Source organism: Python bivittatus, unplaced genomic scaffold, assembly GCF_059951505.1.
Source record: "Python bivittatus isolate LINGU-HERP-01145 unplaced genomic scaffold, Pbiv_v1 ctg000430_np1212, whole genome shotgun sequence".
Taxonomy (NCBI): Eukaryota; Metazoa; Chordata; class Lepidosauria; order Squamata; family Pythonidae; genus Python; species Python bivittatus.
The window spans coordinates 1,642,570-1,660,653 of record NW_028277071.1 but is presented as its reverse complement, the minus strand read 5'-3'; the positions used below and the strand labels follow the sequence as shown (position 1 = coordinate 1,660,653).

Below are 18,084 nucleotides of genomic sequence, written 5' to 3'. Positions count from 1 at the left end.
CTAGAATTTCTGTCCATTGTATAACTTGTTGGATTTAAGTTGGGAATTTGAGAAGGTTCTGCCCAGTTTCCCAAGCTGGGCATCTTCCAGATGTGGAGATGTCAATTCCCAGAATTCTCAGCAAGGCCTTACAGGCTGGGGCATCTGGATCTGAAGTCCCCATATTTGAAAATTGTCCTAGCTGGGAAATATTCTAGGCTATCTCGCCAAGGAAAGTAATTTGGAAGTATTGGTTTAATTAGAACGAAGCATTTACATTATAAAGTTGAATTACAATGAAACTTGGGATGGGGGGGGGTGTTGTATAGTTTTAGAAGCATCCTTAAACTTTTCCTGTTCCTTTTGAAGGACAAATGTGACTTGAGCACCCCTTCTACATCTGGATCCCTCTTAGAAGCATGGTTGGCATGTTGTTATACCACAGCTTCCTATCGTTTGGTTGTTCAGGGCTTAGACTGAGTTCATACAACCTTTAATGCCATGGTTTGCTTCTCCATGTTCATTGCAGCCTTTCCCAGCCTAAGCCCCATCCAAATATGCAGACTTCAATTCCCAATATTCTCAGGAGTAGTGATGCTGGCTGGGGAATTCTGGGAGTTGAAGTCCATCCATATGCACGTTGGGAAAGGTGGTTTAAACCATAGCTGGGTTCATACAGTCCAAGCAGTAAACTGTATTTTGCCAGCAACAGTGCCCGAGTTTGCCCAAGATGCTAACCAGATCCAAACCACCTTTGCTGCCAGCACTAGGGCTGAACCAGCTACTGTGGCTTGTGAACAATGGCTTATATCTTGGTCTTTGGGGTTAACCAGGCCACAGTAGTTTCTTCAACAGTGGTGGCCACGACTTCATTGAGTATGAACCCAATCAGGGCATTAGACTTAGTCGGGAGGGACCAGGGTTGAAATTCCCACTCAACTATGAAATCATTCAAGGCAAGCCATGCCTTTGGATTAACTCACTTCGCAAGGTTGTTGTGTAAGTAAAATCAGGAGGAATAAGTATTTCAGTCGCCTTAAGCTCTAGGCCATAAATCAATAACTGCAGCAAATAACACCATGGATGCATTTTAAATTAACCTCAGTGGTTGGGTTTGGATAACATGAAAAGGCTGAATGAAAAAGGCTTGAATCTCTTGTGATATGTGAACAAGGCCATTCTTTTAAGCCATAATATGCTTTATTTGCTTGGGCACAGCACTCTATGTGAACTCTGCCACTATATCCTTTTCTGCCTGAACTCTGTGTGGTTTTTGGAAGCAGAGATTGCAGAATCCGTCTCCCGAGGTTGGAAGGAAAAGAGCATGTCTGAAATTCTCCTGTTCAAGTTGAGTTCAATGGATCCGAGTAATTTAAATCGTCGGAGATGGAGAGAAAGCAATCAGTTTAGTTTAGCTTCCTGCACTCTAAATGCCACAGCATCCGAAACGTTTGGGGAGCCTTCCTAAGCCTGACCTCCTAGTCTTGATAGCAGAAGACGTGGGAAGATCTAAAATAACCCGTTGATTTTCCTTTCTTGCCTTCTTATTTTGAATTCCCTTTCTAACTCCTCTGATGCGATGCTGTTTGCAGGCAAGCTTCTGGTCCTAACTGCTGCCACGGAGAGAACAGAGGGATACCGGCGCTTTCTACGGACTGCCAAATATTTCAACTACACGGTCAAGGTGTGTCCTTTCTATCTTATCAAAAAAGGGGGGGGGGGTTGGGTGGAAACATAGCCAAATACAAGTGCTAATCTGAGCTCAGCTTGTGCTTGCAATATGTAGGGGCGCCTTTACAGGACAGGTCAAAGAAAGCTAGCCTAGGATCCACAGTGGCCAACTTCTGGGGCTGAGAATTCTGGGAATTGTAGTCCTGAAACGTCTGTGCCACCTCGAGGACAGAATGCTTTGTAGATGGGTGAGAAATTCAGCATTAATGGAGAAGCCATTGTGTAACCTGTCATGTCCTGGGCAGGAGCATCTGAATTTCAAGCTAGAAGAGTGAGATTTTTAAAAAATTTAATATCTGGAGGAAAGATGAACGTCCCTCGCCTGTCTTACCAGTTGCCCTGATGTTTCTCCAAGACTTTAGGGCTTGGTGAAGATTGGAAAGGAGGGGATGTTGCCCGGACAGTCGGCGGAGGTCAGAAAGTCCGTTGGCTGAAGGCTGAAATGAAGAAATACGCAAACGAAGAGGATCTTATTGTCATGTTTGTGGACAGGTAAGGCTGATCAGTTGTGGGCTGGATCCATAAGAGGAGGACATGCAAGGTGAAGATCTCCAGGAACAGCCACAATCCATAAGCTGAACCTGGCCCATGGTGGGTTCTCCATCTGCCCACTGACTCCATCTGTTCCCTTGGCCTGTAGAGAGGAAGCATCGTTTCAAGCACTAACCCAGAACTTGCCTTCTGGTTCTCATTCCAGCTATGATGTGATCCTGGCTGGAAGCCCAATTGAGCTTCTTTGGAAGTTCCTGCAGCTTAAGAGCAACCTGGTCTTCTCGGCGGAAAGTTTCTGCTGGCCGGAGTGGTCCCTGGCTGAAAAGTACCCCCCGGTGACCTTGGGCAAACGCTTCCTCAACTCTGGAGGTAAAGAGCTCAGGGTGCCATGGGGCTAGGATGGCATCAAGCAACTCCCAACTCCATTGAAGGGAGGCCCTGTTTCTATAAGGAGAAGGCACTTTATGCCAACTTGAGTGTGGTGTGATTTTAATTCCGGGACCGAAGGACAGGTTTTGAATTAGTACCAAGATTAGCAACAACTCAGGGAGAGAGGAGAGGTAGAATGTCAATTGGCCATAGCTGCAGAACTCCAGCAGCAGGTAACACGATGGAAACTATCACTTGGTTCCCACAACCTATAACAGGTAGCCCTCGTTTAGCGACAGCCTCATTTAGCGGCCATTTGCAGTTATGATGGTGATGAAACGGTAACCTTGCGACCAATCCTCACATTTATGACCTTCGCAGGGTCTATAAAGCAAAGGAAATCTGAAGTCAGATCATAAGCCCAGTCGTGATTTCACATAGCGACCACTTCACTTAATGACTGAGTTGCTGGTCCCAACGGCAGTTGCAAAATGAGACTACCTGTAAAAATAAAAGGAACCATTTATGGCTAAGCGCAGTGTGTGAACCAGCTCCTTGGGAGGCCCTGAAGGTTCACTCTGTGTCTATTACAATTCCTACTATTGTTCTTTCAGGCTGATGCCAGCCATTCATCTTTTGGATACTAACAAGTTTGTATCAGCAACCATATGGACTAGAAACTTGTATTTAGTCTCCTTTTTTAACCAGAAGTTCTCACCATACCAAATTGTTCATCTGCAGTGCCAGTTTATGGGTTGGTATAACAAGCCAGCATGGGTAGAGAATACAGAGTGGCCTGGAGAATTCCTTGATCTCTGATTTGCCTTGGTGTATTTCCAGAAAGACAATTTTCATGTCTTGGCTGGAGTGGACAGGATAATCACCATGCTGATGGTTCTCAAGGAATTCTAGATCAGGCGAAGTGCTAAAAAGCACCTGATGTTTGGGTGAGCCAGCCATTTCATGAGCTAAATTCCATTCTTCTCCAAACGTAGAAGTGTAGTATCTTATGAGCATTTGCTTAACATAAAAAAAAAAAAGTTTCTAGTCCTTAAGACTATCCTGTTATGCACCACCCAAAAGCACATTGTGGCATTTCTGCTTTCCAGGGTTCATCGGCTATGCCCCTGTCATCAACCGCATTGTCCAGCTGTGGAAGTACAAGGATGATGATGATGACCAGCTGTTTTACACACGCATTTTCTTGGATCCTGCCTTGCGTGTGAGTGCTATGAGAAACTCACTCTCTGGTTTTTGTGGCTCTTACTTTCAGTTACTCTGCCTCTGTTAAAGATATTTGGGCCTCATTCCCCACTTGATAAAATGGGTTATGCAACTCTGACATTGCCGTTCCAACAGCAATGTTCCCACAGTGGGCTTTATTGCATCAATGCGGGGGTGAGAGCTGGCTTAAGACAGTCCTGGTCTTGCATAAAGTTAAACTCATTCCACCCAGTCAATGAGAATAGCCAAGCCCAGTCAGTTTCCCTGCTTTTCAACTCTAATCTCCAGGAAACCGAGTAGAAGAGAAAGAACGGCTGGGAAAAAAAGCCGCTCTAGGATGGAACTCGTTGCCAAAGCAGTAGGAATCACCCCGCCCACATACTGATCAGCTGCAGGGGCTGACCCAGGTCTACTGTTGCCTGCCTGTCCAATGGGGAAGAAGCTAGTGATGTCATGAAGTCCTGCCAGTAAACTGGTGTGTGAGGGCTCATGGGATATCCAATTCTTGCTGGACAGATTGGGCAGGGAACTCTGTATTCCCCTAAATGGTACTTTTGACCCAGTTAGCATGATGGTGTGCCAGAACCACCAGTAAGGAGGTTTAAGTGGAATAGTAACTATCTGTTTTAAGTCTGTTCTGGGAACAGGACCAATCTATGAAAAGCTGGAATGAATGTGGGGTGCATGTGGTCTCATGCAACATATGATTAACAGACTCTAAAAAAAGGTGCAAAAGGCAAGTTATGCAGTGACAAATGGGCTGAGTTGCTAAATTGAGCTTTAGGGTTCCCCATCCCACTTTTGAAGGAGCAATGACTGGGGTGGCTGTAGTCAGGAAGGTACCCAGCTTTACAAAATACCAGGAGCTGAGGCTGGATTTACCCCCCACATTGCTGAGCTACAGTTCAGTGTCCCTCCCAAGGGTCTGGTTTTAACTGGAGCGTGAAGGGTGTTGTAGGAGGATGACAAGAATTGTTCATTGTGTAAGGAAAGGACTCTGTTCTTAGTGCCTCACTGCTGTGTTTGTAGGAAAAATACGGGATCGCCCTGGATCACACGTCCAAAATCTTCCAGAACCTGAACGGGGCCATTGGTGAGTGAGTGGTGTTTTTTTTGATGAGAAGAGTCAGCAAAAAAATCTCGGGCAGGGAGGGAAAGACTCAAAAGTGGAGAGGAGAAGGAAGGGAGTAGACGGGGTTTGGGAAATCTTGAGACCTGGAGCACAGTTCTCAAAATACGAGACCTGTTCGTCTTGACAAACACCAATGGAGTTTAAAACTAATTTGGAGCGGAATTAAGGCCAGAGATGTCCGACAATTTAGTCAGAACAACTATAGTGACGGCATGAGGCAACCACCAACTTTGTGTACGTGCCTACAACATCACAACGTACATACAAAAAGGTGGAGTTTGCACTGAAGTGGTGTGATGCTTGTTGTATCATCTGCACACAGACGCACCACGGATGCCTCTGGTTAAGGCCTCTATGATTTAATGTGTTTGAAGAACATCCATTGTGGATGACTAGCAGTCTCCTTTGGCATGTTCATGGTGGATTTGGAAAGCTAGAAGGGGTCACCATGCAGGATGAGAGGCAGTGTTCCTGCTCTGTTTCTCTCCCTGCACCTTCTCAATCAGAAGAAATTAAAGTAATGAATCCGTTTCTATCCTCACCACCATCATCATATTTTTATGTAATTGTTATCTATATTTTCCTATCTATCTATCTATCTATCTATCTATCTATCTATCTATCTATCTATCTATCTATCTATCTCTCTCTCTCTCTCTCTCTCTCTCTCTCTCTCTCTATCTCTATCTCTATCTCTATCTCTATCTCTATCTCTATTTGGTCAACTCAAGGTGGCAAACATCATACTCCTGCCTCCTTTCTCCACAACAATCCTGCAAGGTGAGTTAGACTGAGAGAGAGTGACTGGCCCAAAGTCACCCAGCTGGCTTTTGTGCTTACAGGAGGACCCGAACTCACAGTCTCCTGGTTTCTAGGCCAGCAACATAACCACTACACCAACCTGGCTCACTTTGCTTTCTCTTCCTGGTTTTACAGACGAGGTAGTGCTGAAATTCGAGCAGACCCGAGTGCGTGCCCGGAACGTTGCGTATGATACCCTTCCCGTGGTTATCCATGGCAATGGACCTACCAAGGTAACTCGTTCCCCTGCACAATTTATATTTGCACAACTTCTACCCAGAGCATATCTCTGTTCAAAGTTCCTGTGAACTGAGCCTGCAGGTTGCACCATAGCTAAGTGGCTGTGAGTTCTGCCTGCTCAGGAACTCCGTACGCCAACTTGGAACGCTATGAAGGAAGTGGTGCAAGATCTAAGTACAGCTCTGTAAAGCTGGTATTGAGTTTCCATTTGTTCAGGGACTGGGTAGATAAACAAGGCTTCTGTTTTCTCCGATAGCCATTGCTCTCCAAAGATCTGAAATTCAATTCCTCCCTTGTTCACTTGCGGGTGGCAAGAGCCCCAAAGCCCGATCCAGTTTTGGAGGTATCAGAGCAACTGAGCTCCATTCCATCAGTGAGCTCATTTCTTGACCTTTTCCTTCCCTCCATGCAGTTACAGCTGAACTATTTGGGGAATTACATCCCCAATGCCTGGACATACGAGGGGGGATGTGAGGTGTGCGATGATGACCTCCTGGACCTCTCGGACGTGCCAGTGAGTCTCTAGAAATTCTGGTGGAGCTGAAAGCAGGGGAGGAATGCAATCCAGATGGGCCTTGGGAAGGGCCTGAGTAGAGCATTTTAAGACATAAATCTCTTTTCCTGTCCTCCTTTGGCAGGAAGAGTCATATCCACGTGTTCTGCTGGGTGTCTTTATTGAAAAGCCTACACCGTTCCTGCCTCAGTTTCTCCAGCGTCTTCTGACTTTGGATTATCCTTATTCTCACCTCAGCCTTTTCCTCCATAACCATGTGAGTTGAGCCAATCAAGCAGCCCTACTTGACCTTGGACTACAGCTCCCATCAGCCAGTGGGCCTGCCAGCTGGGGAGGATGGGATGGTCTTCCAACACTTCTGGAGGGCCACCATGTTGTGGGGAACTGCTGGGAATACTGAACATCCACTCTGTAGCTTTCTTTAATTGACTAATTTCTTTAATACAGATTGTTGTTCAGCTACAGTATGTGTGGCTGAAATGAGATCCACAGCTGGGCATGATAACGATCGGAGAGGTTATAGCTCTGGGTTCCCTGGGGGGAGAGGAGGGAATAGATGTTAATTTCCCCCTCTTCCAGTTGTACAGTTGAGATCTGTGGGGAAAATATGTAAAAAATGCACAACAACAAAGCTTAACATACTCCATTTGAATATATAATTAAGTACAGAAGCGTATTTCCAAAAGGGGGGGAAAAAGCTACACTTAGCAAATGGCGACTGCTTGCAAAAATATGAAACATGGAATCATTCAAAGCAGTGCTATGAAATGTAAAGCAATAAAATGCTTTTAGCTTGTAGGAAGGTCAGAGTGGGGCTGGCTAGGTGGAACGTAATGTGGTTAAAATAGGGGGGATTTGAGGATGGGCTTGTGGGTTCAAGAGCCATCCTATTTCTCCTGCCTTCCTGTCAGCCTTGCAAGGTAGTCCAGACAAGAAGCACACCCAGGAGTACTAGCTCTGTCTTTATTGTAAGGTTACATTAACAGAATCTTGAAAGTCTGAAAGTAGATCTCTACCCCCTTGTGTTTACAGTCCAAGAAACTAGGGGGGCGTCCCTTCTGAGATGCTTGGCACGCCCCTATTCCTTCTGCGGGCTAAGCTGCCTCTTATCTGACCATTGTCTAGTCTGTGGCTCTTCCTCCTGTTTCCCAAGGACATTCCTACATACCATTACACCTTTTCACTCAAGCTCTGAGATTCCCCTTCCATCTTGGCTGCTCAAGGGCACTAACCTATCTGACGTTTTGCCAGGAGGTGTATCATGAGCCCCACATCCAAGCTGAGTGGGATCAACTTCGCAAGGCCTTTGCCAGCGTCAAACTGATAGGGCCGGAGGAGGAACTGAGTGAGGGTGAAGCCCGAGATATGGCTATGTAAGTATATATAAGGTAGGAGATAACAGCTTCAGCTATGTAAATTGGTATGAAAACACCAGGGTAGGGGGTGGGGATGGTGTGCCAGAAGCAAAAGCAGAGAACCAAAGGCACATTTGCAGCAGGGCTGGCATCATATCCCCCTCCCTCCTGCAAAGCCAGGCAGAAATTCAACTGGGAAATCTTTGCTTGTTGCTACTAAGTGCTAACGTCTGACTATGTAGTTTTGACTAATGCCAGATTTCAGGCCAGGCAGAGCAATGCATTGCGACTCTGCAAACGTTTCGTTTCCTGTTCAGGAACTTGCTTACAGCAGATTCAATACATGTGGATAAGTGGCTTTATTCCAGACACAATAAAAGCCATATAAGTGGGGAACTTCTGCCTACTCCAGAAGATAGAAATCAAACACTAGATACTTGTCTACTCCAGGATTTAAATGCTACTCTTCTCCTCCCTTTAAGCCATCAAAAATATGGCCATTGTCTTCCCAGCCTGGAGAACTGCTCAGTATTTACATAATGGTTCTGTCTAGCCTGAGAACTGCTGGTTCCTGTCTTGCTAGCTTTAACCCTTATCCCTCTCTCCACCTACCTAAAGTCTTTTGAAAGGTAGAAGAACTTTTTCTGGGGGCAAGGACTAAAGAAAGCCAAGCTGAGAATTAAAGACCCTTTCCACATGCCCAATGTTTTCCTCAATGCCTTGGCTGATTGTATCTACCTTTGCAGCCCAGGGGGAACTTGGAAAAGGGACCAGAAAACGCTTTGCTTTATGAGGATCATGGAGAAAAACACAGGGTCTCCAGATGTCACCAAACCTACTTCCTAAATGGGCTGGGGATGCTGGGGTTGTAGAGGACAACTACAAGGTCTCCTATCTTTGGCTTGTGGAAAGAAATGGGCAGCAATGCATCAAAGTTCTAATCCGGTGTTCCTCAATCTTGGCAACTTTAAGACATGTGGACTTCAACTCCCAGAATTCCCCAGTCAGCATGTCTTAAAGTTGCCAAGGTTGAGAAACACTATTCTAATCCATCTTCTTCACTTGTATCCCAGGGATCTGTGCCGACAGGATTCTTCCTGTGACTATTACTTCAGCCTTGATGCCGATGTGGTGGTGACAAACCCAGAAATCCTGCAAATACTTATGCAGGAGAACAAGTAAGCAGTTGTTCCACACCACCCCAGCACTTGGCCCAGCTGCAGGCCATATCACCTCTTCTCCCACCCACTGGCTTTTACTGTCCTGACTTCTCTGTTACTTCTCTGCACCATCCAGGTACGTGATTGCTCCCATGATGTCTCGCCATGGCAAGCTTTGGTCTAACTTTTGGGGCGCCCTCAGCCCGGATGAATATTACGCCCGCTCAGAGGACTATGTGGAACTGGTGCAAGGCAAGAGAATGTAAGTGGATGCTTTGAGCAAATGGATGGTTGTCTGGGTGGTTTTTGAGGAGCTCAAGACTTCTACAAGTCAACCAGATGTGTCAGCCTTCCCAGATAGACCAGACAGGAAACACAACCAGATGAGCTAATTCTACTTTTATGTAAGGCTGCATTAACAAAATCTTGCAAAAGTACAAATCTAAAAATACAAATCTCCTGCTAAGAAACTAGGTAGGGTCTCTTCTGAGCCTCTTGCTCTACCCATTATGCAGCTGCGGGCTATGCCGTCTCTTATCTGACCATTCCCTAGGCAGCATCTCTTTGCCCCATCTCCCAACGTCTTTCCCACATACCATTAGAGGATGCTATGCTAAAGCAGAACTCTGGAGCCTAAGAATGATTGTCTGGCTAGAGGATGTATGTGATTTTGTGCTTAGAGCACTGGACATGGTCTGAGGAGACACAGTTCAAATCCCATTCGAACCCAGTGGCTATGTGTGTGCAACATGCTAGACTAGGCTAAACTGGGTCTGAATCGTTGGTATGCTTCACATTTTGGGCTCTCGGCCATTGAGGCCAGCAGCTCGAGCTCCCAGCCTTTTAAAAATAAGCAAGAAGCGGAGGGCGGAGCTGGCGTCGCGGCGATACGGCGGGCGATCCTGGGCTCCCAGGATCGCAGCTGATATCTCCTCCCCCGGACGGTTCCGATGGACCTAAGCCGTCCCGTAGAGATGGCGAACGCAAAGGGCGCGTCCCGCGGATCTCAGGGACGCCGCAAGTCCCAGATCGATCCCAGGAGAAGCTCTTGAAGCCGGCGGAGGAGAGGCAGCCAAAAATGGCTGCGAAAGCCGGGACAGCTCCAAAGGAAGATGGAAGAGAGGGGTGTCAACTGGGTGAGATGGACTTTTACTATTCAACTATTCTTAGAGAACACCTTAAGCAACTTAAAGAGATTTTTAAAAGTGAAGAAAAGTGGATTAAGCGGCGAGATTGAACCTTATAAAAAAAAAAGGGGAGAAAATTTTTCTTTTCAACTTTCCCTTTTTAGTGGAATTGACAAGATGTTTTTCTTTTAAAAAAATATATTTTTAACTGGATTGGCTTTCTCTTTTTAATACTCAATAACTCTTTATTTTAAGCCTTTTTTCTTTTTTACTAAGATTTCTTTATTGTTATAAGAAATTTATATTTTTTTGATTTTGAAATGGGGAAAGTGGAGTTAAGAGAAAGTAAATGAAAGAAAGTTGCACTGCCATCTAGAGGCTCGACTTAGTGCTTTCTTTTTTCATTGTGACGCATGCTCAAGGACTCTGTGCTTTCTAAAAAGATAGTGGGATGTGCATGTTTATACAGGTGCCATCCGTAATTATAAACAAGAAAGTGGAGTTGAAAGCGATTTTGAAAATACTAAGATGGAAAGTTTGAGCTAGTCACAAGAGTTCTGATTAGTGGCAGTAGCTCTTCTTTCTGCTAGAAGCTCTGCTTTGCTCTCTATTCCCCCCTCAGTTGGATTTTTTTTTTTAAAGAGACTTAGCCTTTCCCCTCCTTTCCTTTTCTTTTTATTTTTCCTTTTTTTTTTTTTTTCTACTTTTGCTTCTTTTTTTTTCTTATTTTTGGCAAGAACAAAGATTAAGAATCCTTTGACTCAATGAAAGTTTATCAAGATAATAGACTATACGAGAAATACAATGCAGAAAAAGATCTTTAAACTATTGAGGATGACTGTAAAAAATTGGAAGAAGAGCTGCAGAAATTCTTAAAAGAAAAAAAGAAAAAGAAAAAAAGATATTAAAGCTAAAATGGACTTAATTAAACATAAAACGGGATCATTGGAAAAGGAAGAAATAGTACAAGAAATCAGAAACATTAAACAGAATTATTGTGAGGCCTATAAACTGAGAATTAAAAGGGTTAATCAACTGATAAATGAAGAGAGACAGATTTGTTCTTGGCACTGAGGGTGAGAAAAAGATTATACAAGATCATAATGGAAAATTGTACTAAGAGAATGCATAAAAAGAAGAAGTAAAACAATATTGAAAGAAACCACTGCAGATGTTTAAAGAAAAAATGAGGGGAATATAACAATGATGGAACTGACAGAAGCTTCCAAAAGCAGAGTGTTCAAAAGGACATTTATTATTGCTTTCTCTTATCCAATAATATAGAAAAAGGAATAAACAGCTAGATATTTTGGGATATTGAATGAAAAGGGTGAACTCAAAATTATGCAAGCGTTGGAATAAAGTATAAATCTGAGATATATAGTTAAAAATTCTATAACATGTAGTGAAGAATCTGGTTAGAACTGTAACCTGGTTAGAACTGTAATTGATATTGTAACTGATATTGGTTAGAACTGTAACTCTTAAGAATTGGGAAAATTAAAAAGTACTTATGCAGGAGGAAGTTATTGAAAATTATGGAATGTGCAGAGATGAGTTAAATTGAGATTTGAAACTAGAGTAAGAAGATAAGTAATTTTATATGACACGGGATTTGTTTTTATTAATGATTAGATGAGAAAATATAGTAATGTAATGGATTAGGAAACTTTATAATAGAAATTTGATATTAATTATTATATATATACACATATAATAGATAGATGGAAATGTATTACTAATCCTATTGAAAGTTAAAATTTCTTGTAATATATGATTTTATAGATTAGCTATGAATGATTAATAATTGTTAATTGATAAGTATACAAGTATATTTTGAATAGATGATATGAGAATTTAAGATTATGAAAGGGGCACCAACGAGTTGGTAACTTGTTGACACACGGTATAAAATGGAAGATGCTTTTTTATGCCTTTTTATGTTTTTGTTTGTTCATGTTTGTTTTGTGTTTGTTGTAAAAATAAAAAAAACATTAAAAAAAAAAATAAGCAAGAAGCCTCTGGGATGTTGTGACGTCATCAAAAGGACCGTGGTCAAAAATGTCCATTTTTTGTGGGGCATTTTGAAAATTTTAAGGGTAGAGATGGAAGTAGAGAACCTCCATGAAGAAATTTGTTGCTTTTCTCCAACTTTAAACCTTTGGGGAAAGCTGAAAAAGAAGCCAAAATCACACTGCCAAAATTTGGTCCTATTCTGGGTGAATTTTAGCAGTGAGTTCTCTACATGGTGGGAAATCACGTCCATCGTGTTAAAACCCGGGTGGTGTATGCGGTGAAGGTGTTGGACTAAGACTGGGGACATCATAGTTCAGCCTCAACCACAAAAGGTAGCTGGGTGACTTTGGGCCAATCCCACTCTCTGAACCCAACCTACTTTACAGGGTTGGAGTAAGGAAAAAGGGGAAAGAGCATCCTGTAAGCCGCATTGAGTTTCTTTATAAAAGCAGGGTAAAAATCTAATAAATATTGTTTGGGCCTGGCGTGTCGGGAATACAAAGCCATTTTTGCTTAGTTAGCCCAAATTTATTTGTGTGACTCCAGGAAGAATTTTGACTTAATGTGCCTGACAGGGAAGTTGTGGGGGTGAAAGTGTGCAGGGCTGCATAATTTTGTCAGCGCTGGTACTTTCGTCTTCGTGGGCCCTTCCCTCCATAAAAATGATAATATTAAAAATTGTATTTCATCTGATTTTCAAAATTTTCTTCATATTTCTTCAGAGAAATAATAAATAGTAAATAATATATGTATTTTTTTTGGTAATAATAATCATTTGTTGCGGATTAGTCATTATGTCTGTGGTATATCCTCAAAGTTGCTGAATTTTAGTATTCATGCTACAGCTATAGGTTACAAATACGATCATCAGTTTGCGGTTCAAATATTGTGCCTTTTTTGCCTGCTTTTTATTAAAAGGCCTGAAAATAAAGACATGTTTAGTAAAAGGCATCCAAGTCAATAACCTCTCCATCATTTTTATTCTTTCCGATTAAAAAAGAAATGAAAATGTTTTCATCGACCCTAGGCACTGTGCCTCTGGTGCCTAATGGATAAGTCGGTCCTGTCTGTCTGTGTGTGTGGTGTGAGAATTATACACATCCTCTTGAGACCCAGAAGAAAGGCAGGATACAAATGTAAAACCCTATACAGTGGTACCTCGGTTCATGAACTTAATTCGTTCCACAATTCTGGTCGTGAGCCGAATTGGTCGCGAACTGAATCAAATTTCCCCATAAGGTTTGATGTAAATAAGGTTAATCCGTTCTGACCCCTACGAATGTGGTCGCCAACTGATTTTGGTCACCAACCAAATCAAATTTTCCCATAAGGTTCGATGTAAATAAGGTTAATCTGTTCTGAACCATATGTATTTTTTTTTAACCATCTTTATTCTTCAAAAAAGTCGAGATTGTCGACTTCGCCATCTTGTACTCCGAGGCCAGATCAGTCACACGAATACCACACTCATGCTTTTCTACAATTTCCTTCTTCAATTCAATGGTTATTTTCTTCAAAACCTTCTTCTTACCATGCTTGCTCTGCACTTTCTTTTTACCACCATGCTTGCTCTGCACTTTCTTTGGAGCCATGCTAGATGTACTGGATGTGCTAAAAAGCACACCAAAAAACTTCACAGCAAGTGTCTGTCTGCGACCGCGATCTCGCCTGGAGGAAGCCACGACCACATGTCAGAGCAGGGAAGATGGCTGCGGGTCGTGTTCGCTACCCGATGCGGAGTTGGCGAGGGAAAGCAAAATTTTGCGAACGCTGCTGTTCGCGAACCGAATTGTTTGTGAACAGAAGCGGTCGTGAACCGAGGTATTACTGTATTTATAATACCATGGAACTGTTAAGTCAGAAAGGAACTCAGAAGTCATTTGGGGCAGCCCCTGCTGATAGGAAACAAGCTGCTAGGCCAGTCCTGTGCCCCATCAATTGTCAAATGCAGGGAAGCAAATCCTGTTGGAATTCATCTTTGCTGTTCAGTGTTTGGCATGGCGATGCTCCCATGACTGCCCTGTAAGAAGGAAAACGTGGCATTTCCATCCCAGTCTGGATGTGGCAAGGCCTGGGTGTCCTGCCCCTTGTTGAGGAAACCTCTTCCATTAATTCGGTTTCGAGGGTAGCAAAGTAGAATCTCCATTGCCAATGGAAGTGTGTCTCTCAATCCCAGTTCTTGGGAAGCCACAGAAGGAGATAGCTTTCATCCTTAATCTGTCTCCAGGGCAGTGTTTCTCAACCTTGGCCATTTTAAGATGTGTGGACTTCAACTCCCAGAATTCCCCAGCCAGCCTCCCAATTCTGGGAGTTGAAGTCCACACATCTTAAAACGGCCAAGGTTGAGAAACACTGCTCTGGGGCCTTCTAAGAAACTTCGTTGCAACTGGAATGTTGGACTGAATAATCCTTGGGCATAATCCAAAAAAGCTTTTCCTTTTTATTTAAACCTTCTCATCTCTCTATCTTCTGCCTTGTTTCTGATACTGAGGAGTCTCATGTTGCTTTTCCCTATTGCAGTGGGGTGTGGAACGTGCCCTATATCTCTCAGGCCTATCTGTTGAAAGGGGAGACGTTAAGGCAGGATTTGCCCAAACGCAATATTTTCACCTTGGATGACACGGATCCAGATATGGCCTTTTGTAAGAGCGTGCGGGAGAAGGTGAGAGTTTTTGCTTTCTTACAGGCCGTTCGTCCAAAAAGTGAACTAGGTGAACAGAATATTTAAAAAGTTGTGTTTTGAATTTTACCTTGATAATATAAATGATTATAAATAGTCCTCGCTTAACAACCACTTGTTCAGCGACCGTTTGAAGTTACAAGGGCGCTGAATGAGTGGTACTTACGACTGTCCTTGAAGTTCTGGCTGTCTCAGCGCCCCCACAGTCTGGGCACCTGGCAACCAGCTCACACTTAATGATGGTTGCAGCATCCCGCGGTCACATAGTCACCATTTGCGACCTTCCCTGCCAGTTTCCACAAGCAAAATCAATGGGAAAGCTGGCAAGGAAGGTCACAGGTTGCTCCTGTAAGTCACTTGCACTCCTATGGCTTTTTGTCCCGAGGACCCTGGCTACAGAGTACTCCATAGTGCATGCTCGCAGCACCACCTTCCCACACCTGGCAGCAGCCCCCCTGGCCCCGTCGTGCTCACACCATGTCACAGCAACCACTTACCTACCCACTGGCCTGCTTGCGTACTGCCTGTGACCTGTGACTTCCTGCTGGCTTCCCCTTTGACATTGCTTGTTGGAAGCCAGCAGGAAGCTGCAAGGAGATCCTCACTTAATGACGGCAGTGGGGACTGCCAGAATCGCCATCGCTAAGCTTACCGATGGAAATTCCAGTCCTATTTACCATTGTTAAGTGAGGACTACCTTTAGTTCAGGCAGTTTTATAAGCAATTTATCCCTCCCTTCCCCAGGTACTTTTTTGACATATTGCCTAGACATACATCTAGACATAAGGACTAGAAAGTTCCTTCAGATCAAAATATAGAGTATGGCAACTTTGCTGGACTTCAACTCCCAGCATGCTGGCTGGGGAATTCTGGGAGTTGAAGTCCACACTACTTAAAGTTGTCAAGGTTGAGAAACACTGCTTTAGAATCTTGCTCTAAAATTCTGTGCCATAACAGAACAAGCACAGGCCACATCTGAAACATGCATGCATGCATGCTAGATAGATAGATAGATAGATAGATAGATAGATAGATAGATAGATAGATAGATAGATAGATAGATAGATAGATAGATAGATCAACATTTCTGATATCTCCTGGCATGTGGACACTTGGGAGCACAGAACTGTGCAAATTTCTACCTCATCCCTACCTAAATTTGGGCACATCTATCCTTTCAGGGCATTTTTCTCCATATTAGTAATCGGGATGATTTTGGACGTCTCCTTTCCACCACTAGATACAACATCTCCCGTCTCCATCCTGAGCTCTGGCAGATCTCTGAGAATCCCTTGGTGAGTGGTCACAGTAATTCCAAGTTGCACAGGATGGGATCCTTTTCTCCCAGCCCAACACATACACCCCTGCCCCCAGATCTGGGAGGACTTCACTGGAGCAGGGAGAAGATGCTGTGTGGTGATGGAACTTCCACCGCAATTTCCAGGGCATTATGAGAAAGTAAGATGAACTCCCCAGATAGCTGCCTCTTAAGCTTCCCACAATGTCCAAGGCCTTCTGAGAATTCTGGGAACTGTAGTTCCAGCATATCTGAAAGGCCCCTGTTTGGGGAAGGCAGAGATACGATGGCATGTTCTACAGAAATCAAATTTTTGCTCAAGGACTGGGTTGCCTGACACGCGTTAGACTAGAATACCCTTTGGGCATCTACCCTTATTTTGTTTCTTCCTTTGGACAGGACTGGCAGGACAAATATATCCACGAGAACTACTCACAAGTGCTTGAGGGAGAATTTTTCGAACAGGTGACTGTCTCTCTCTTCCCCAGTCCTGTCAAGTTGCTAGTCTCGCTCTCTCAGACTTCCTTTGCTCACTCTTCCTTCTCCCCATTGGCAGCCTTGCCCTGATGTTTACTGGTTTCCGGTGTTCACTGACCAGATGTGTGACGAGTTGGTGGAAGAGGTGGAAGGCTACGGCCAGTGGTCTGGAGGAAGGCATGAGGTGGGACCATCCTAACCTTTCTCTCCACTGAAATTATCATCCTGGTTGCTTCATTTGGAAAAAAGTTTAGTAGAGTTGGGAAGAGGGCCAAAGAGGGCATGCAGAATGATGAGGAACCTCAAACACCATACAAGAAAAGATTTAGGGCTCTGAATGTTGAAAAAAGGCACGATTGAGGTGCAGGCAATCCACAGAGTGGTCAAAAGAAGTCAAGATGGTGGCTACTCCTCTTTTATGTGTATTGCAGGTTAAAAAAAAAAAAAGTGGTGCTTCATTCATACAGTCATGGCTACCATCTTTTTTGGCCGTTCTTACTCTATGGATGTCCCTGTCAAGGTGTATAAAATGGAAACTGGTATAGGGAGGGAGGAACACTAGGTTTGGGGTGCCCCCAAGCTCCCCTTCCCCCCAGTATGGTGATTGGAAGGAGATTCAGAAGACAGGACAGACTCCTTCACACGGCACATGGAATTCCTTGCTTACAAGACAGGAGGATAGTAGTTAACTTGGATGACTTTAAAAGGGAACTCAATGGATTGTTGGCAATTGATGGCTATTGATCTTCAAAATTTAATGTTACCGGTGGGTTGGGGGCAGTAGTAAGACAAGACATAGCTTCTTTAAGGAGGTGCCGACAGGCGCAGCACACACTTCCCCACCACTTCAAAGCATCTTTGAAGTTTTGGATTCAAAACAATGTACATTCTTGTTTGTTGCGCATTGGGGTGGACGGTGCCTGCCTCCAAACTGTAGTGCCAAACCCTCAAGTGGATTTTCTAATCTTTAATAACGAAGACTTCCATCCCCCAATTTTTCCCCCCCAAACTAAAAACAGCTCTCTCTCCTGCAAATTCTAGGCTCTGCTACACTCAAGTACAGCCCCAACCACCAGAAAGTCACCCACATTTGGTTTATGGCTGAGCACTGTTTGGGAAGCCCACAAACTGTGGCTTATTTAGTAAACTGTGCTTAAAACAAACCTAGTTTAGTACAACAGAGGAACCCAACTGATTCCCCACCCTTCACACCTGATGGCTCTTCCTTGTCTCTCAAGGCTATTCTCGCAGCCCATTACAATTCCTGCCATTCTGCACATCCCCTCTAGGACAGTCGGCTGGTTGGCGGCTACGAGAACGTTCCCACTGTTGATATTCACATGAACCAAATTGGCTTTGAGAAGGAGTGGCTGCAGTTCTTGCGGGACTACATTGCACCGGTCACAGAGAAGTTCTATCCTGGCTACCACACCAAGGTACCAGCAACTTGCCTGATACTCCTGAGGGAATGGGAAAGGTTACTGGGCGCA

At 43.9% G+C, this 18,084-nt stretch overlaps 1 protein-coding gene across 1 annotated transcript in view; it reads left to right on the top strand.

The window, feature by feature from the left end:
- The window catches only part of PLOD3 (procollagen-lysine,2-oxoglutarate 5-dioxygenase 3), a 32,679-nt gene that overhangs the window by 11,528 nt on the left and 3,067 nt on the right, over nt 1-18,084 (top strand). The window contains exons 2-17 of the mRNA XM_088144197.1: nt 1,572-1,663; nt 2,066-2,202; nt 2,408-2,571; nt 3,681-3,793; nt 4,825-4,888; nt 5,864-5,961; nt 6,381-6,482; nt 6,607-6,738; nt 7,734-7,855; nt 8,911-9,015; nt 9,134-9,259; nt 14,661-14,802; nt 16,002-16,115; nt 16,517-16,582; nt 16,674-16,778; nt 17,884-18,030. Coding sequence (XP_088000323.1) covers nt 1,572-1,663; nt 2,066-2,202; nt 2,408-2,571; nt 3,681-3,793; nt 4,825-4,888; nt 5,864-5,961; nt 6,381-6,482; nt 6,607-6,738; nt 7,734-7,855; nt 8,911-9,015; nt 9,134-9,259; nt 14,661-14,802; nt 16,002-16,115; nt 16,517-16,582; nt 16,674-16,778; nt 17,884-18,030 — 1,829 coding nt within the window. The remainder of the gene's footprint in view (nt 1-1,571; nt 1,664-2,065; nt 2,203-2,407; nt 2,572-3,680; nt 3,794-4,824; nt 4,889-5,863; nt 5,962-6,380; nt 6,483-6,606; nt 6,739-7,733; nt 7,856-8,910; nt 9,016-9,133; nt 9,260-14,660; nt 14,803-16,001; nt 16,116-16,516; nt 16,583-16,673; nt 16,779-17,883; nt 18,031-18,084) is intronic.